The 16,319-nt window shown below is 33.2% G+C and overlaps 1 protein-coding gene across 1 annotated transcript; it reads right to left on the bottom strand.

Moving 5' to 3' along the window:
* Window positions 11,507-14,168, bottom strand: LOC18589706 (G-type lectin S-receptor-like serine/threonine-protein kinase RLK1). The gene has a single exon (XM_018126686.1). It carries the CDS (start codon window positions 14,112-14,114, stop codon window positions 11,679-11,681), a length of 2,436 nt encoding a protein of 811 aa, XP_017982175.1. The 5' UTR covers window positions 14,115-14,168; the 3' UTR covers window positions 11,507-11,678.

The raw sequence follows: 16,319 nt of genomic DNA, 5'->3' as shown, positions 1-16,319 counted from the left end.
AAGATTTGGGAAATTCTCTATGAGAATGAACTTTACATTCTATTATATTGCTTGTTAATGATATATGCATTTGTGTGGTAAATCCTATAACAAGTTTTTGGTGCCAATGCTACGGAGTTGTGCCAAATTTTTTTTGTTAATATTAATACTAAGCAATTTTAGTCTTAATTTAAACTTTCTTTTTCTTTTTAGGTACTTTTGGTCATTGTATTAAAGAGTGAGAAGTTTGGAAATTGTTCCTTTTGATTCAGAAATCGAAAAAACTCTTCAAATACGTCGCAAAGAAAATTCACAAGCTTCAACTCAATTAAAAACAATGGCTAATCAACAAGAAGAAAACAAGTCCTTACAAGAATATACTATACCTCTCCTTCAAGGCCTTTGTTCTAGCATCCGTTGACCTACCATCTAAGCCAATAACTTTGAGATTAAGCCAACAATAATTCAAATGATTCAGACTTCAATTCAATTTAGGGGATTGTTGAATGATGATTCTAATGCACATATTGTGAATTTTTTGGAGATTTGTGATACATTCAATACCAATGGTGGTTTTAATGATGCCATTAAATTGAAGTTTTTCCCATTTTCATTAAGAGACAAGGCAAAGAGTTGGTTGAATTGACTTTCAACTGGTTCCATAAATACTTGGGATGATTTGGCTTAGAAATTCTTGGATAAGTTCTTTCCAACAAGTAAGACAACTAAGATGTAGAATGATATCAATTCTTTTACATAATTCAATTCTGAATTACGGTATGAGGCTTGGGAAAGGTATAAGGATTTTCTTAGGAAATGTCCTCACCAAGAGTTACCTAAATGGCTACAACTTCAAACTTTCTATATTGGTTTGTTGAGACCAATTAGAACCACCATTGTTGCTATAGCTAGAGGTGCACTTTTGAGTAAATCCATTGATGAGGCTTACAACTAATTAAAGGAGATGGCTTCCAACAATTATCAATTCCATCTAAAAGATTGGGTCTAAGAAAAATTGCTAATATTCATGACCTTGATGCAATCAATACCTTGACGTCTTAATTGAATGTTCTTACCAAAAACATTAATACATTATGTGTCAATGTTATTTAGAGTCCTTTTTCGACATGTGAGTTTTATGAAGATAAGCATCTCAGTGATCAGTGTCCTATTACTATTGAATCTGCATAGTTTGTTGAAAATTTTAATAGGCAGCAGAATAATCCATATTTTAACACTTACAATCCTAGTTGAAGGAATCATCTTAACTTCTCATGGGGTAACAATCAAGGATCCTCTTCAGTAGCAAAGCCAAATTTCCCTCTTAGTTTTCCTCCACAAGTTAAAGCTCTTTTGCCTAAAAAAAAGACAACTAAGGAAAAGATGTTTATACAGTACATGGCTAAGAATGATGTTGTTATTTAGAGTTAAGCAGTTTCTTTCAGAAATCTTGAGACATAAATGGGTCAGTTAGCTAATGCCATTAACTATAGACCTCATGGTGCTTTCCCTAATGATATTGAACCCATTCCTAAGAGAAAAGGTAAATAGCATTTTGAGGTAGTCACACTTAAAAGTGGAAATAAGGTAAGTAGTAATAATCTACAATTTGAAGATTTAGGTAAGTCTATTGAAAAAGAAGTTATTGATGTCGAAAAAGAAATTGTGGTTGAAAATTCTAGTGAAAAATCTAAAATAGAAAAATCACAATTGAATCCTTCACAACTACCTCCACCAAATTTCCTTAACATTTTCAAAAGCAGAAACTACACAAGTAATTTTATAGATTTTTTTAGGTATTTAAAAAAAGTTTCATATTAATATCCTTTTTCCTAAAGCTTTGGAAAATATGCCCAGCTATGTTAAGTTTTTGAAAGATATCTTGGGTAAAAAAAGCAAATTAGGTGAGTCTGAAACTATTACACTTATTAAGTAGTGCAATGCCATAATTCAGAATAAGCTTCCACCAAAGCTTAAAATCCAAGTCATTTTACTATTCGTGCACTATTGGTACTTTATGTTTTGCTAAAGCTTTATGTGATTTGGGTGAAAGTATAAATTTGATGCTACTGTCAATTTATCAGCAACTTGGTGTAGGAGTGGTTAAGCCTACTTCTGTGACTTCACAGCTCGTTGATAGATCCCTCACTTATTCATATGGTACAGTGGAAGATGTTTTGGTAAATGTTGGTAAGTTTATTTTTTTAGTAGATTTTATTGTACTTGATATGAAGGAAGATCATGAAATATCGATCATTCTTAGGAAACCATTCTTAGCTACTAATAGAGCTTTAATTGATGTTGAAAAAGGTGAACTTACTAAGACTAAAAGGTAACTTTTAATATTTTAAGAGCTTTAAAATTTTCATAAGATTTTAATGAGTGTTTTGTAATTAATGTGGTGAATAGCATTACCAATGATGTGTTTATGGAAAATTATTCTAATTATCCACTTGAGGCTTCTTTGATTTCTACGTATGAAAGTTATGATGATAAAGTTCTTGAATATGCAAAATTGTTGGATGCTCTATTATGCCTCCCAAAACCTTATTTTAAGTCTTTGGAATTATCAACTTCTTCAACTACACCAGCTAAACCTTCTATTAAAGAACCACCCACACTTTAGCTTAAGCCATTGCTTACTCATCTAAGGCATGCTTTTCTGGAAAACTTATCTACTTTGCTAGTTATTATTTCTTCTTCTCTTATTAATGCATAGGAAGACAAGCTCGTTTGTGTGCTAATAAAGTATAAAAAGGTTAAAGGGTGGACTATTGCTGACATTAAAGAAATTAGTCCATCTTGAGAACAACCACAAGGCAACAATTGAGCATCAAAGTAGGATGAATCCAATCATGAAAAAGTGGTTAAAAAGGAGATTATCAAGTGGTTAGATGCTATAATAGTATATCCAATTTTGGATGGTACATGGGTAAGTTCAGTCTATTGTGTACCAAAAAAAAGAGGTATGACTGTAATTTTCAATGAAAAAAATGAGCTTATTCCCATTAGAGTTGTGACTAGTTTGAGGGTATATATCGATTATCAAAAGCTCAATAAGGCTACAAGGAAAAGATGCTTTCCTTTCCCTTTTATTTGTCAAATGCTTGATAGATTATCTAGTCAGAAATTTTACTGCTCGTTAGATAATTATTCTAAGTATAACTAAATTGCTATAGTTCCTGAAGATCACGAGAAAACTACTTTCACTTGTCCATATGGAACTTTTTCTTTTAGGAGAATGCCTTTTGGACTTTGTAATACACCTGCTAGTTTTTAGAGATGCATGATGGCAATTTTTTCTGACATGGTGCCAAATATCTTGAGCCATTTATGGATTTTTTTTTATTTGGAAATACTTTTGACAATTTTCTTTTTAATCTTGCTAAAGTCTTGAAAAGATAAGAAAAAATAAATTTGGTACTAAATTGGGAAAAATGTCACTTCATAGTGCAAGAAGGCATTGTTCTTGGACACAGAGTTTCTAGTAAAGAAATTGAAGTTGACAAGGTAAAGATTGAGAAAATTGAGAAACTTCAACCCCTAACATCAGTGAAAGGCATTTGAAGTTTTCTTGGTCATGCTAGATTTTACAAACGCTTCATTAAAGACTTCTCCAAAATTTCCTAGCCGCTTTGCAATCTTTTGGAGAAAAATACACTTTTCCACTTTGATGATGCATATCTGAAAGCATTCTTGGAGCTGAAAAATAAATTAATTTCTACACCATTTATCACAACTCCAGATTGGAATATTCTTTTTAAACTAATGTGTGATGCTAGTGATTATGAGGTTGGAGTAGTCCTTGGCCAACGAAAGGAGAAGATTTTTCAAATAATTTATTATGCCAACAGAACATTGATTAATGCCCAATTTAATTACACTACCATTGAAAATGAGTGTCTTGCTATTATGTTTGCATTTGACAAATTTCACTCTTACCTTTTTGGCATAAAAGTCATTGTTTACACTGACCATTTAGTAATCAAATATTTGATTGAGAAGAAAGGTGCCAAACCACGATTGAGAAGAAAGAGTCTTTTGTTGTAAGAGTTTGATATAGAAATTCAAGACCAAAAATATACAAAAAATCAAGTTACAACTCACCTTTCTAGATTGGAGAATAAGGCATAAGCTGGAAATAAAACTGTGATTAATGAAACTTTTTCAAATGAGCAATTGTTTCTTGTCAACAAGCAAAAAATTTTGCCATGGTATGTAGATTTTGTGAACTACATTATAAGTAATCTTTTCCTTCCCAACTTGAACTCTCAACAGAAGAAGAAATTTTTGCATGATGTCAAAAATTATGTTTGGGATGAGCCTTTTCTTTATAAGTAATGTGGGGATCAAATTCTTAGAGAATGTGTTCTAAAGGAGGAATTTGAGAAAATATAGCATCATTGTCGCTCTTCAGATTATGCAAGACATTATAGAGGTCAAAGAACTGCTACAAAGGTTCTTTAATTAGGTTTCTATTGGCTTTCTCTTTTTTAAAAATGCTTATTATTTTGTTGAAAAGTGTGATAGATGTCAACAAGTTGGTAACATATCTAGAAGACACGAAATTCCTCCCAACAACATTCTTGAGGCAGAAAGTTTTTATGTTTGGGGAATTGACTTCATGGGTCCATTTATTCCTTCATACAATAATCAGTATATCTTAGTTGCTGTTGATTGTGTCTAAATGGGTTGAAACTGCAACATCCTAAAATAAGGACTCTAAGGTGGTGATGAACTTCTTGAAAAAGAATATCTTTACTTGTTTTTGGCATTCCTAGTGATTAAGGATCTCACTTTTGCAACAATTATTTTGAAGCACTCCTTGCCAAATACGAAGTTAAACAAAAGATTGCCATAACATATCACCCATCAACAAGTGGCGAAGCTAAAGTTCCAAATCAAGAGAATTTTGGAGAAGACTATTTTTCCATCTAGAAAAATTTGGTCTAAGAGGTTCAATGATGCATTATGGGCTTATAGAATTGCATTCAAAACTCCGATTGGGATGTCTCCATTTAGATTGGTTTTTCATAAAGCTTGTCATTTTTTGGTTGAACTTGAGCATAATGCATATTGGGCAATCAAAAGACTGAACTTTGATCTCCAAGATGCAGGAGAGAGGTATCTCTTGCAACTCAATGAGATGGATGAGTTTCAACTTCAAGCTTATGAGAGTGCAAATATCTACAAGTAAAAAACTAAGAGATGGCATGACAAGAAAATCATTAAGCATCATTTTGAACCAAGCCAACATGTTCTCCTTTATAAATCTCAATTAAGATTGTTTCTAGGAAAGTTTAAATCTAAATGGTCAGGATCTTTTGTTGTTACGAAAGTATTCCTTGATGGAGTAGTGGAATTATCATAAGGAAACAGGAAATTCAAAGTTAATGATTAGCGTCTCAAGCATTATTGGGGAGGTGAAATCAAATGCTATGCATCCTCAATTTTTCTCATTGATGCTAATTGAGCTTGAGAAAGTAAAGTCAAAGTCTATAAATCAAGCATTTCTTAGGTGGCAACCTAAGCATTTTAAACTCAATTTATTTTTATTTACTTTTATTTATTTATTTATTTTTAATTTACTAATTTAATTCTTCTCTCTTATAAGAGTTAAAAAAAATGAAGTTAGCCCCGCGGTGCCTCGATAATGGGGGACACCTTCCTCAAAAAAAAAGGCGTGGCACCACGGTGCCCCACCTATAGCATCGTGGTGCCCCAATATCTCATACATGCCCCTCTACTCAAGAAGGTCGTGTCACAACAACCAAAGGCCATGGCCGTAATGCCTAACAGCCTAAAAGCCCAATAAGGTTTTAAACCCTTCCCTCTTCCTATTTAACCTCTTCTAACTTTCCTATCAGCCACTAAACCCTAAATCTACTTCTGTTTCTTTTCTTCCAACTTCAAAACTCTCTTCTCTCACTATAATCCTCCATACAAACTTTGACTTTTTCATCTTCTTGCTTCCAAAGATCATAATACTCATTCCAAATCGATCAAAACCTTCAACAATCTAATGTGTTTTAATCTTTCTCAAAGTAAGTTACTTCCTTTCTTGAAATTTATCACTTTATTTGAGGAGTTTAAACTTGTTCTTGTTATTCTTGATTTATTGCTAGTAGTTGATGGGAAATTATACGATTGAGTTCATTGTGCTTAGAAAATAGTGGGTTTCTTGAATTGTTGAGAATTTTTTAGTTAGGTAGTTAAGAACTTAGATTTCCATGTGAAGTTGATTAGTAAGTAATTTAGATAACTTCTTGATTAGATAATATTATTGTTGCACTTTATTCAAAATTGAGAAGTTGAATTACTCCTACTTAAAATTTTGTATTAATTGTTGATAAAAGATATTGAGCATTGGAAACTAATTGGAAATTTTGTGGCTTTGTTGGATTTGGTTTTGCTTTCTTTTGCTTTCGTTTTGGTTGAGTAATTTGTAGGAAATTTAATCATGGCACTGAAGAAAGCAAGGGCTAGTACAAGTGGATCCTTCAATAAGACAAAATTTGTGTCTTAGATGTCGTTGCCAAACACGCGAGTTTCCTCCTAAACAAAGTTTTGATTCCTGAAAAAGGTCTTGATGTTTCTTTAATTTGTTACCTCGGAATTCAAGCCTAGATTGAAAAATGAAATTAGCAAAAAATTTGTGCTCAACGTGAGGTGGCTGCTATCTTAGTGGTAAGGGAATTTTATGTTAATCTACCTAAACATACTAATGGTGTTGTTTATGTGCAAGGTAAATAAGTGTCATTCCACAGTCAAGCCGTCAATGCTTTTTACGAGGCTCCTAATATTGAGAACGATGGCTATGGACAATATCTGGTAAAGCATCAAGATTGGAATGAAATTATATCGATCCTTTATGAAGAAGGTACTCAATGGAAAATATTGAAAGATGAACCAGTGTCATTTCAACGAAGTGTCATGCAGCATATGCCAAAAAGTGTGGTGGTATTTTGTGGTGGCAAATATGCTCCCATGTTTACATATTAGTGATGTGATAAAGGATAGGGCAGTTCTTTTATATGTTATTGTGATTGGGAGATCCATCAACATTAGCCATGTCATTAACCATGCCATGCTACTTATTGCCAGCACCAAAAGAGATGGTTTATGGTTTCCTTCATTGATCACTGCCTTGTGTGGAAGAGTTGGCATCCAATGGCATCTAGGTGAAGAATTACTGCACTCGAAAGTTTCAATTGACATGAGACTTATTTATTGATATTCTCAACCTTCGGTTAGTGGTAGTTCTTCTGTAACACCACGTCCTCAAGCTTCTTAGCCTAGACCACAAACTTTAACATTGCCTTAGTGAATGGAATAGCTGGAGCTCTAGTTTACACAATAGGCTTCATACCAAATTCAATGCAATCAACAAATAGAGCCGATGCTCGAAGCTTGTGGTTCCTTTATGGGAATGGACATGGATACCTTTTCCACCTTCCTAGATCCTCCTAAAAACTTAGGCAACCCAAAAGAAGATGAAAAGGAGGAACATAGTGCTTCTACGGAATCCTCCAACTACTAAGGAAATATTCTTTCACCTTTTCTTTATCTATTGCTAATAGTGAAGACAATATGGAATTTAAGTTTAACGGGAGAATTATTTCTTGGAAGTTGGATTTTTCTATGAAAGTTGGAAACTTAGACTTCATTTATTTATTTACATGCTTGTTTTAGGTTAAGTTTATCATCTATTTTTCGTTATGTTTATTTGATGTTTTTAGGATAGAGAAATTAGTGCCAAATTTTTTGGTGATTTCCTTATCCAATGAAGACAATCTAGCTATGTTATATTTTTTGCTTTCGATAAACGCAGATATTGTTTGGTTTGTATCAAATTTTTTTGCTAAATATTATTGTTAGAATGTGATTTTCACATATTGAGAACTTTGTCTTTTACTTTAAATTATTGTGCATATCTAGAGTAGGTTTATATTGATGTGAATTATAAATTATTTCATGAATCATAGAATTTGCTTGATTCTCTTTCGAAACAAAATCTTAGGCAATACTTAAAGAGATAATTTAGGCCATCTTTGGACCGTTTGAGCCTTTCTAGCTACCCTTGTTATATTTTTATCCCTACTATACCCCTTTGAGCCTAATTTTTCCTTTTTCTCTGTTTAAACACATAATTATTTAGCCTAGCCTTTTAAATAAAATTCCAATTTTGTATCCCTCATTCCTAAGTTTGTATATCATTTTAGGAAGTGTATTGAGCTAAATATTGAATAAGGTAGAAAGATGGAATTGATGAAAAAGTCAAAAATATGTTGAGTATTTACCGCACTACCTAAAATAGAAAGAAATAAGTTTAGGGTGTAAAAAATTTCGATGAAGAAAAAAATAAAAGAAAAGAAAGTGTTGAACAAAAGAAAAGTTCAAAGTTGAAAAAAAAAAGGTGTATTTGGAGTTTATAAATATAGAGCTTTACATAAGTCCTAGAATGATTATGTGCTTATGATGATTTAAGCCACATTAATGACCTTTATCCTACCTTGACCCTAGCCTTACATTACAAGCTTAATAAAGTCCTATTGATCTTACTTAGTATTAGTCTACAGTAGTGGAGAGAGAGATGAAAAGTAAACCTACGGAGTTTAGTACTAATTTGAAATTTTGCATTGACATAAACTTATCTGGATAAGTATGATGTTCTTTGTAAAAGATTGCAAACACACGAAAATCCATTCGAGAATGAGCTTGCATTTGAATTAAAACATGAACTTGAATTATGTCTATATTTTATCTTAAACTAGAGATTTATAGATACACTTTTGAGGAAATTATAGAAATCATTTAATTGGTGCAACTTCTCTTTAGTTAGTTGTTTATTTATGATTGTTTTCATCATTTAAGTTTTTTCCATTTTAGTTTCTCTTTTATGTTTTACTTGAAGAATAGAAAAATCTTAAGTTTGAAGGTGTGATAACTTTATTTTATAGTGTTGTTTGGTCACAATTATAGGTGATTTTGTCAAAGTTCTTGAGATTTAATTTAAGTATTAGGAATTTTTAGTCATTTATTTTATTTTATTTAATTACACTGGGTTCAATTGCTTTAAGTTATTTTATGATGTTTTTATTTAAGTTTAGGTATTATTTAAGTTAGTTTGTTGCTTTTATAGGTATGCTATGAAAAATGTGACATTTGAGAAGATGAATGCGTTCAGGGTATCGATAACTTAAAGGTAGAAAGCATTCTACCCAGAAAGTATCAATACTTTTGGTAAATGTATTAATACCTTGATTGTACACTTGGTATTTTCACCCTATATGAAGGGTTTTAGGTTCGATTATGCTTGGTTATATCCTCTCTGATACTTAAGAGGTTTTGTTAGTCTTATGGATGATAATTGAGATGCTTGAATTCATATGTGGATGAATAATTTAGCTTTTAGACAAATGTACACTCTTTTGTTTAGTTTGTTGCCCCCTCGTTTCTGCTCACTGAGATTTTATATCTCACCATAGTTAAATCCTATTTTGTGTTTAGATCAATAGATCTTTGGTTGGCATCTTTGGAAAGTCATCCCTTCATCACTCTTGGTAGGTGATCATCGAGGCTCTCAGTTGATTATAGGTACTTTCCCATATTACTTCACTAGTCGAGTCTTTTAATAGTTGGTTTGCGAATATTGACAATGCTCAAGTTAGGCCAAAGTATGGCTTGAGACATTGTCTATGTTTCATACATATAAGTTATAATGATAAATATGTATGGCCATTGTAGATTGTTTTGAAATGATGAATGTTACTCATGAGATACATTTGGTTTATATATATATACATACATACATATATATATATATGTATATATATATTTATATATATATATATATGTATGTATGTATATATATATGTATGTATGTATGTATGTATGTATGTATGTTGAGATGCCTCTCCCATGTTTCGATTAATTGATTGCAACAGATGATTTGTCTTAAAGGCTTGCTTGGGTCTAATAAATTATCCTTATATAGGCCCTTACACCGATCATATCCTCGAGATAAAGATGTGACACCTTGCAGCAACATGTCACATGCTGTCCATTTGAAAACATTTTGAGGCCAACCAATTGTTACTTTACTGCATCCTCGAGTCATTTCTCAATTCAACAAACCTCACCTCTTTGAACAAGTGTTTTTGTTTTTTTTTTTTCATGGTGTGGAGAATGGAATTTTGAACTTAAAGATCTCTATGACAAGAAACATTTTAAATATGCATTGAGTACCATTTTGAAAATATCATTTAATTAATGTGGATACTTGATTTTGGTTAATATCTATTCTCTAAAGAATTATTTTACAACATAATATTATACAAAGAACAACCAAAACAAGTGAAGCACTACTTCACACAGAACAACTTAAACAAATGAAGTGCTACTTCGTGCAGAACAACTAGAATAAGGAAAGCGTTACTTCATGCAGAACAACTAGAATAAAAGAAGCGTTACTTCATGCAGAACAGCTAGAATAAGTGAGCACTACTCCATATGGAACAACTAATACAAGTAGAACAACTACTTCGTACAAAATAACCACTTCACATAAATGATAGTGAAAGCAACTTCGAATAAATGGCAGAGTTTATAGGTTACTTTCGTCTTGGGATGTTTTAGAGAGTTTGGCTTGGTTGCTCAGATATGAAAGTAGTTAAGAGGTTTTCCTCTTAACCTTTTCCTAAAGTACAAGTGTTTCACCCTCCTACGTTGTTCTCGTATACCTATTCACATACACCTTCTCTTCTACCTATTCATGTATAACTTCTTCTCTTGTACTTGTTCACATACAACTTCTTTTCTTATACCTTTTCACGTATACCTCTTATCTATTACCTTTTACTCGAGAACATGTCTTATTACACTAAATTACAATAACGGTTCCTCACATTAAAGCTCTTCATAATAATGTTATTCATTAGGCACATTAAAGCTTATTCTTGAGTAACCGTCACTTTTAGCACTATATATAGAGCCTCACAATTCATTTAGAAGGGCTCTTCCCTTCGAGAGCTAACATATTCTCCTCCAAAGTTTCTCTCTCTAATTCTATTCTGCTCCTTAATTCTCTTCTACCTACCACAATACTCAGTACTTCAGAAATTGCTCCAATCTTCCTCTCTACTACCTCTGCTTCATCTTTTTTACTTTTTTGCAACGCTTCGTTTCCCTATTACAAGAACGCCTTTACAATTAGCATTTTTCATTTAAAAATGGTTTGGGCAGATTATTTTGACTAAAGAGAGAGCAGTTGTCATTTAGCGTTATAGTGCTTCTTTGTTTAAGGAGAATTGGGTAAAGAAACTATGATTCACTATAAAGTGTCAACGGAACAATATGCTATAAATTGTTAAAGCTAAGTTTTGCTATAAGTTTTATAATCCCCATATCGATCGTTCATTCTCATAGAGTTCCTATTTCTTCTCTCTTCTCGATGATATTAAAAGATTTATAACAAATGATGATCTTGGAAAGTATTGAGCAAACTAAGAAATCTTTCTAATTGATGTAGTAAAATGTTATTCCGAGATAAATCAAGTAATACATATGTTGTGACAACATTTATATGCAAAGCTACCTCCAGAAAGCAAACAGATACAAAGTACCCAGCCATCATAGAGACGCAAGAAGGGCTTTGGCCAAAGGAAAACAAATAAATGAAAAAGATGAGTTAGGCGCTTTCACCCTATAGTGCTAAATGGAGATGGATTTGGGGGAACAGTTACATGGACGACTCCTTCAAGCATCTGTATAACCTTCCTCATACTGGGTCTGAGACATGGGTCCTCTTGAATGCACCAAAAGGCAACCATCAAAAACCTCTCCAAACTCTTTGTATCATTCATGACCTCCATGTCTTTACTAACCAAGGCATCTATTTTTCCTTCCGAGTAGCAGTCATAAGCCCAATAAGTTAATATTATGTTGCCTTCATCACCCATCTCCTCATCCACAACACTTCTCCGACAACAAATGATTTCCAGTAGTAAAACGCCAAAGCTGTAGACATCAACCTTAACTGTTACTGGCAAGTTCCGAAACCATTCAGGTGCAACATATCCTTTTGTCCCTCTAATAGCCGTTTTGGTTTGTGTTTGATCCATCATCAAAAGCTTGGACAACCCAAAGTCAGATATTCGAGCATTGTAATTGTCATCAAGAAGTATATTCTGAGGCTTTATATCACAATGGATGATCTGAGTGCTGCATTCTTCGTGTAGGTACACAAGTCCTCTAGCAACTCCTAAGGCAATTTGGGTCCTTTGACACCAACTAGGCTTTCTGTTTCCGAAAAGATATTCCGCTAAAGTGCCATTGCTTAAGAACTCGTACACCAGCAACCGCTGCTCTCCCTCTTCGCAAATTCCTAGTAATTGGACTAAATTCTTATGATGTGTCCGCCCAATCACATTTATTTCAGTTTTGAATTCCTTGTCCCCATCTGTGACCACTCTGTCTAACTTCTTCACTGCAATACTAATCCTAGAACCACTGGCACTCATTCGCGTTGTCCCTTTGTAAACAACGCCAAAAGCTCCTCTCCCAAGCTTTTCCTCGAAACCATTGGTAGCTTCTGCAAGTTCTTTGTAGGTGAAAAGCCGCAAATTTGTCTCTAATCCGCCTTGGTCAATTTTGGAGAGCTTTTTCTTGTAGATGAAGAAAAAACTGAGGCACAATGCTCCAATTAAGGCCAAGTTTACAAATACAGAGGTACCTAAGAGTACTGATCCAGTGATGATCAAATTGCGTTTGTTCTTGTCATCATCAGCCTCTCGAAGATTAGGGAATGATGGAGGACGGTCACCTCTAGGAACTTTAATGAAGGCCTTGCTCTTATCGCTACTGTTTTTCCTTCCATTTGACAGCGGTAGCTTCTTCATCCAGCAGCTCCCTCCTCCATAAATGGCAACGACACAGAAACAATCATTCAAACAAGATGTTTTACAATCCTGCTCATCATAATTAGTTCCGTAACGCTCATAATCAGATGTTGGCCAATTAGTGTCTGGTAGCACCTCAATATCATATAGATCTTCCTTGGATATCTGTCCATCTTCATGACAATCTAATTCACCGTCTCTCTCGCAGCTTCCGTAGTTATCATTTGGATCAAGGAAAGAAAATCCCGGTGGGCAGTTACAAGTTGGCCTCCCATTTTCATTTAGGCTGCAGATACTGTTAAACCCACATGCCCCACTACCCAGCCCTCCAAAACGTAAACAAATATTTTCTGGTTGGTACCAAACAGTTGACCAGCTATCATTTCCGGTATTTATCTTTGGATAATAATATTGGGCAAAAACACCATCAAAATCCAGAGTTGCCCTCTGATAAAAGTCTTCACGTGGAGTGGGAAGTGTCGATCCTGTTCCGAGGAGAGATCTTTGACCATTCCTTCTCAACACGTAAACATCTCCAGACTCGTTGAAGATCAATTGATTACCTGAATTTGATTCATTTGCAGGATCACTAGTATGGCTATTATAATATGGTCCATCTCCATCATAAACCAGATTAGTGGGCAAATTTACAATATTGAGGACAAGATCTCCATTTTCACGTAGACTGAGCAGGAACCTTCCCCGTGAAAAGTTGTTCTCTTTTTGTCGAGAAAAAAGCTGCCCATTAATTTTCATTATCTGAGCAGGCAGCAATGTATCGGTAGGGTGGGCAAAGCTCTCCCACAGCATGTCCGAATTACGACTTTTAATTGCGAAGTTACCAGTATCATTCATAACACCATAAGCAACGTCCGCCCTGGCTACAGCAGATTTCCATACTCGTTCTCCTCGAGCATTGCTCAACAGCAACCCATTTTCAGCGTTTAGCACAATCTTTGACCCTTCTGGCACAAGAACAGGGTTCCCATCTTCGTGTGCGTACCAGACAACGGTTTTACCAGGTATCTTATCAAACCATATAGAAAGCAAGAAAAGATCCTCATTGTCAGTTGGGTGAAACCCAAATGCAAAATCCCCAGAAGTTGAAAGCCAAGGAGAGGCATTGTGAGCTGCAGTGAGAGATGCACCCACAGCTACCCTTCCATCGGTCTGAGCAATAGCTAAGAGTGGAAGCAAAAGTAGGAAGAAGATAAAAGTACAAGAAGCAAAAGCCATCGCTCAATATGATTATTTTGCTCAAAGACGTTCCAAATAAAGATATTAAATTGAATCGTATATAAGAATGAGGGAATAAAGCCTATGATAGAAGGTGACAAGAGAAAGTTCAAATCAACGAAAGAAAGCGTTGGGTGTATTTCTTTAATGATTGAGACAGTCATTGCTTCCTTGCATTTTCCATATCGGAATAGTTCATTGAACACTTCAATGTTCCACGAAATTTCAGAAGTCTTACCCCTTGAAAGGGGCAAAGGTAATCAGCACCGTGGCCCACATTACAATCCCCGTCAAAGAGAAAACAGCTAGCCCCTACAAAAGTCTTGAAAAAAAAAATTTATAAAAACAAATAAAATATTTACAGGATAGTTATTCATTAGTTAATAGAGATTTAATCCCAATAAACATTATTAAGAACTTAAAGAACGAAGAAATTTAATTTACTTGAAATTAAATAATTTCCTATGATTAACAATTAACAACAGTAGAATAATCAATGCTCCAGGTTTTGTATTTAGCAACATTGAAAAGTAAGCAAGACCTCTGCTTTTTCAACAGTCAACTTCTGGGATTACCATAAAATCACCAAAACTCTTGACTCTTGATTTTCTTTTTTAAACATCTCATAATTTTATAATAATATAATTAATTATATTAAAATATATAAAAATTAAGATAATTAATAAAATATCTACATATTTTCTTACTTCTTAAATTAAGTACCTAATAAATATCTATTTTCTCTCACTTCTCACATCTTTATTAGTTCTCAACTATTTATTTTATTTCACATTAAAAATATGTAAAAGTCTAGATAATTAATAAAATGAAATATTCTCTCGCTTCTCTAATTATGTGCCTTTTTATCACTTCTCAATTCTCACAATGCTCTTAATTCATAAGTATTTCTCTTCTCTTCAATCCATTAACGGTAATACATATTTAATAATCTCCAACCGCTATTTTTTCATATATATAAAACCAATTATCATTTTTTTTTCAATTTATAATATTCACTTTTGAACTCTTCCTTCCACATTTGCTCTTTCTTCTTTAACTTCAATTTTCTCCAAAGAATACGAAGGAAGTCTATTATGTGAGTATCTTCATAAAACCATAAGCCTCATTTGCTGTTTACTATAAACATTCAACAATTAGGTATTATTGTTTTAATTTTTACAGACTTTTTTCTTTAATTTAGAGTTTATATTATATTGTTATATTGTCTCTATTTTATGTACTAGTTGATTTATTGAATTAGAAATTTTGATTATTAATTTTATATTAGCCATTTGAAAAATATAAGACAATTATAATAACTAAATCTTTTGGATACTTCATAATAGAAATTTTTTTAAAAAAAAATTTACTTCGTAATAGAAATTTGAAAATGTCAAATCAAAAATATGAATCTAATTATTCAAAACTTAAAAAAAAAAAAGAATTGAAAGTTTAATACAATGTAAAAGGGAGCACCTTTTTACAAGTAATAAAAATAATAAATCAGAAATTTGATGAAAATGTAGATAATGATATAACAAGATTTCCAGAATAATCATTTAGAATTGGCAACTTCCTATATAAATTAGATGAAGCAATTTTTTCACTCCAAAATAGATTTGAACAATTTAAAATATATGAAAGTATTTTTTATTTTCTATTTATTTTCCTGGGTATTCTCAAGCTCCACAATTTTCTCCAAATGGATACTGTATGAATAGAGGTGCTTGCACTATTAAGCCTTTCCATCTCTGAACATAACAACTTGTAACCCAATCTCACCTTATAATCCCCTCATTTGCTATCAAACCACATTAGACGATCAACTGGCCTTCTTAAACTTCATGGTAGAGATAAGATTAAATTACTTTCATATGGCAGAAAGCAATTTCTTATTTTTTTCTTCATCCCATCTCTTCTGGCCTGCCAGAATAAATTCACTCACCTTAGTCAAATCGTTTACCATAACATCACAAACAAGAATTGGTCTAGGATTATCATATGGTATCCAATTGTCTTTTCTAACCAAAATAGAACTTCCATCACCTACCCTCCAAAATGAACCTCCACCAATTAGAGCCTTGCTCTTTCTAATACTTCGCCATAAATAGCTCGAATTAGCAAGATTAAAAATACAAGTGTCCCTGAATCCCATTCCTCCAAAATGTTTTGATGTATACATTCCCCTTCAATTCTTCCAATGAA

This window comes from Theobroma cacao, chromosome 9 (assembly GCF_000208745.1).
Source record: "Theobroma cacao cultivar B97-61/B2 chromosome 9, Criollo_cocoa_genome_V2, whole genome shotgun sequence".
Classification (NCBI taxonomy): Eukaryota; Viridiplantae; Streptophyta; class Magnoliopsida; order Malvales; family Malvaceae; genus Theobroma; species Theobroma cacao.
This window is presented reverse-complemented; position numbering and strand designations above follow the sequence as displayed.

What these genes read in the sequence shown, in the direction of transcription:
- LOC18589706 (XM_018126686.1), bottom strand. Translation starts at nt 14,114, where the DNA reads ATGGCTTTTGCTTCTTGTACTTTTATCTTCTTCCTACTTTTGCTTCCA.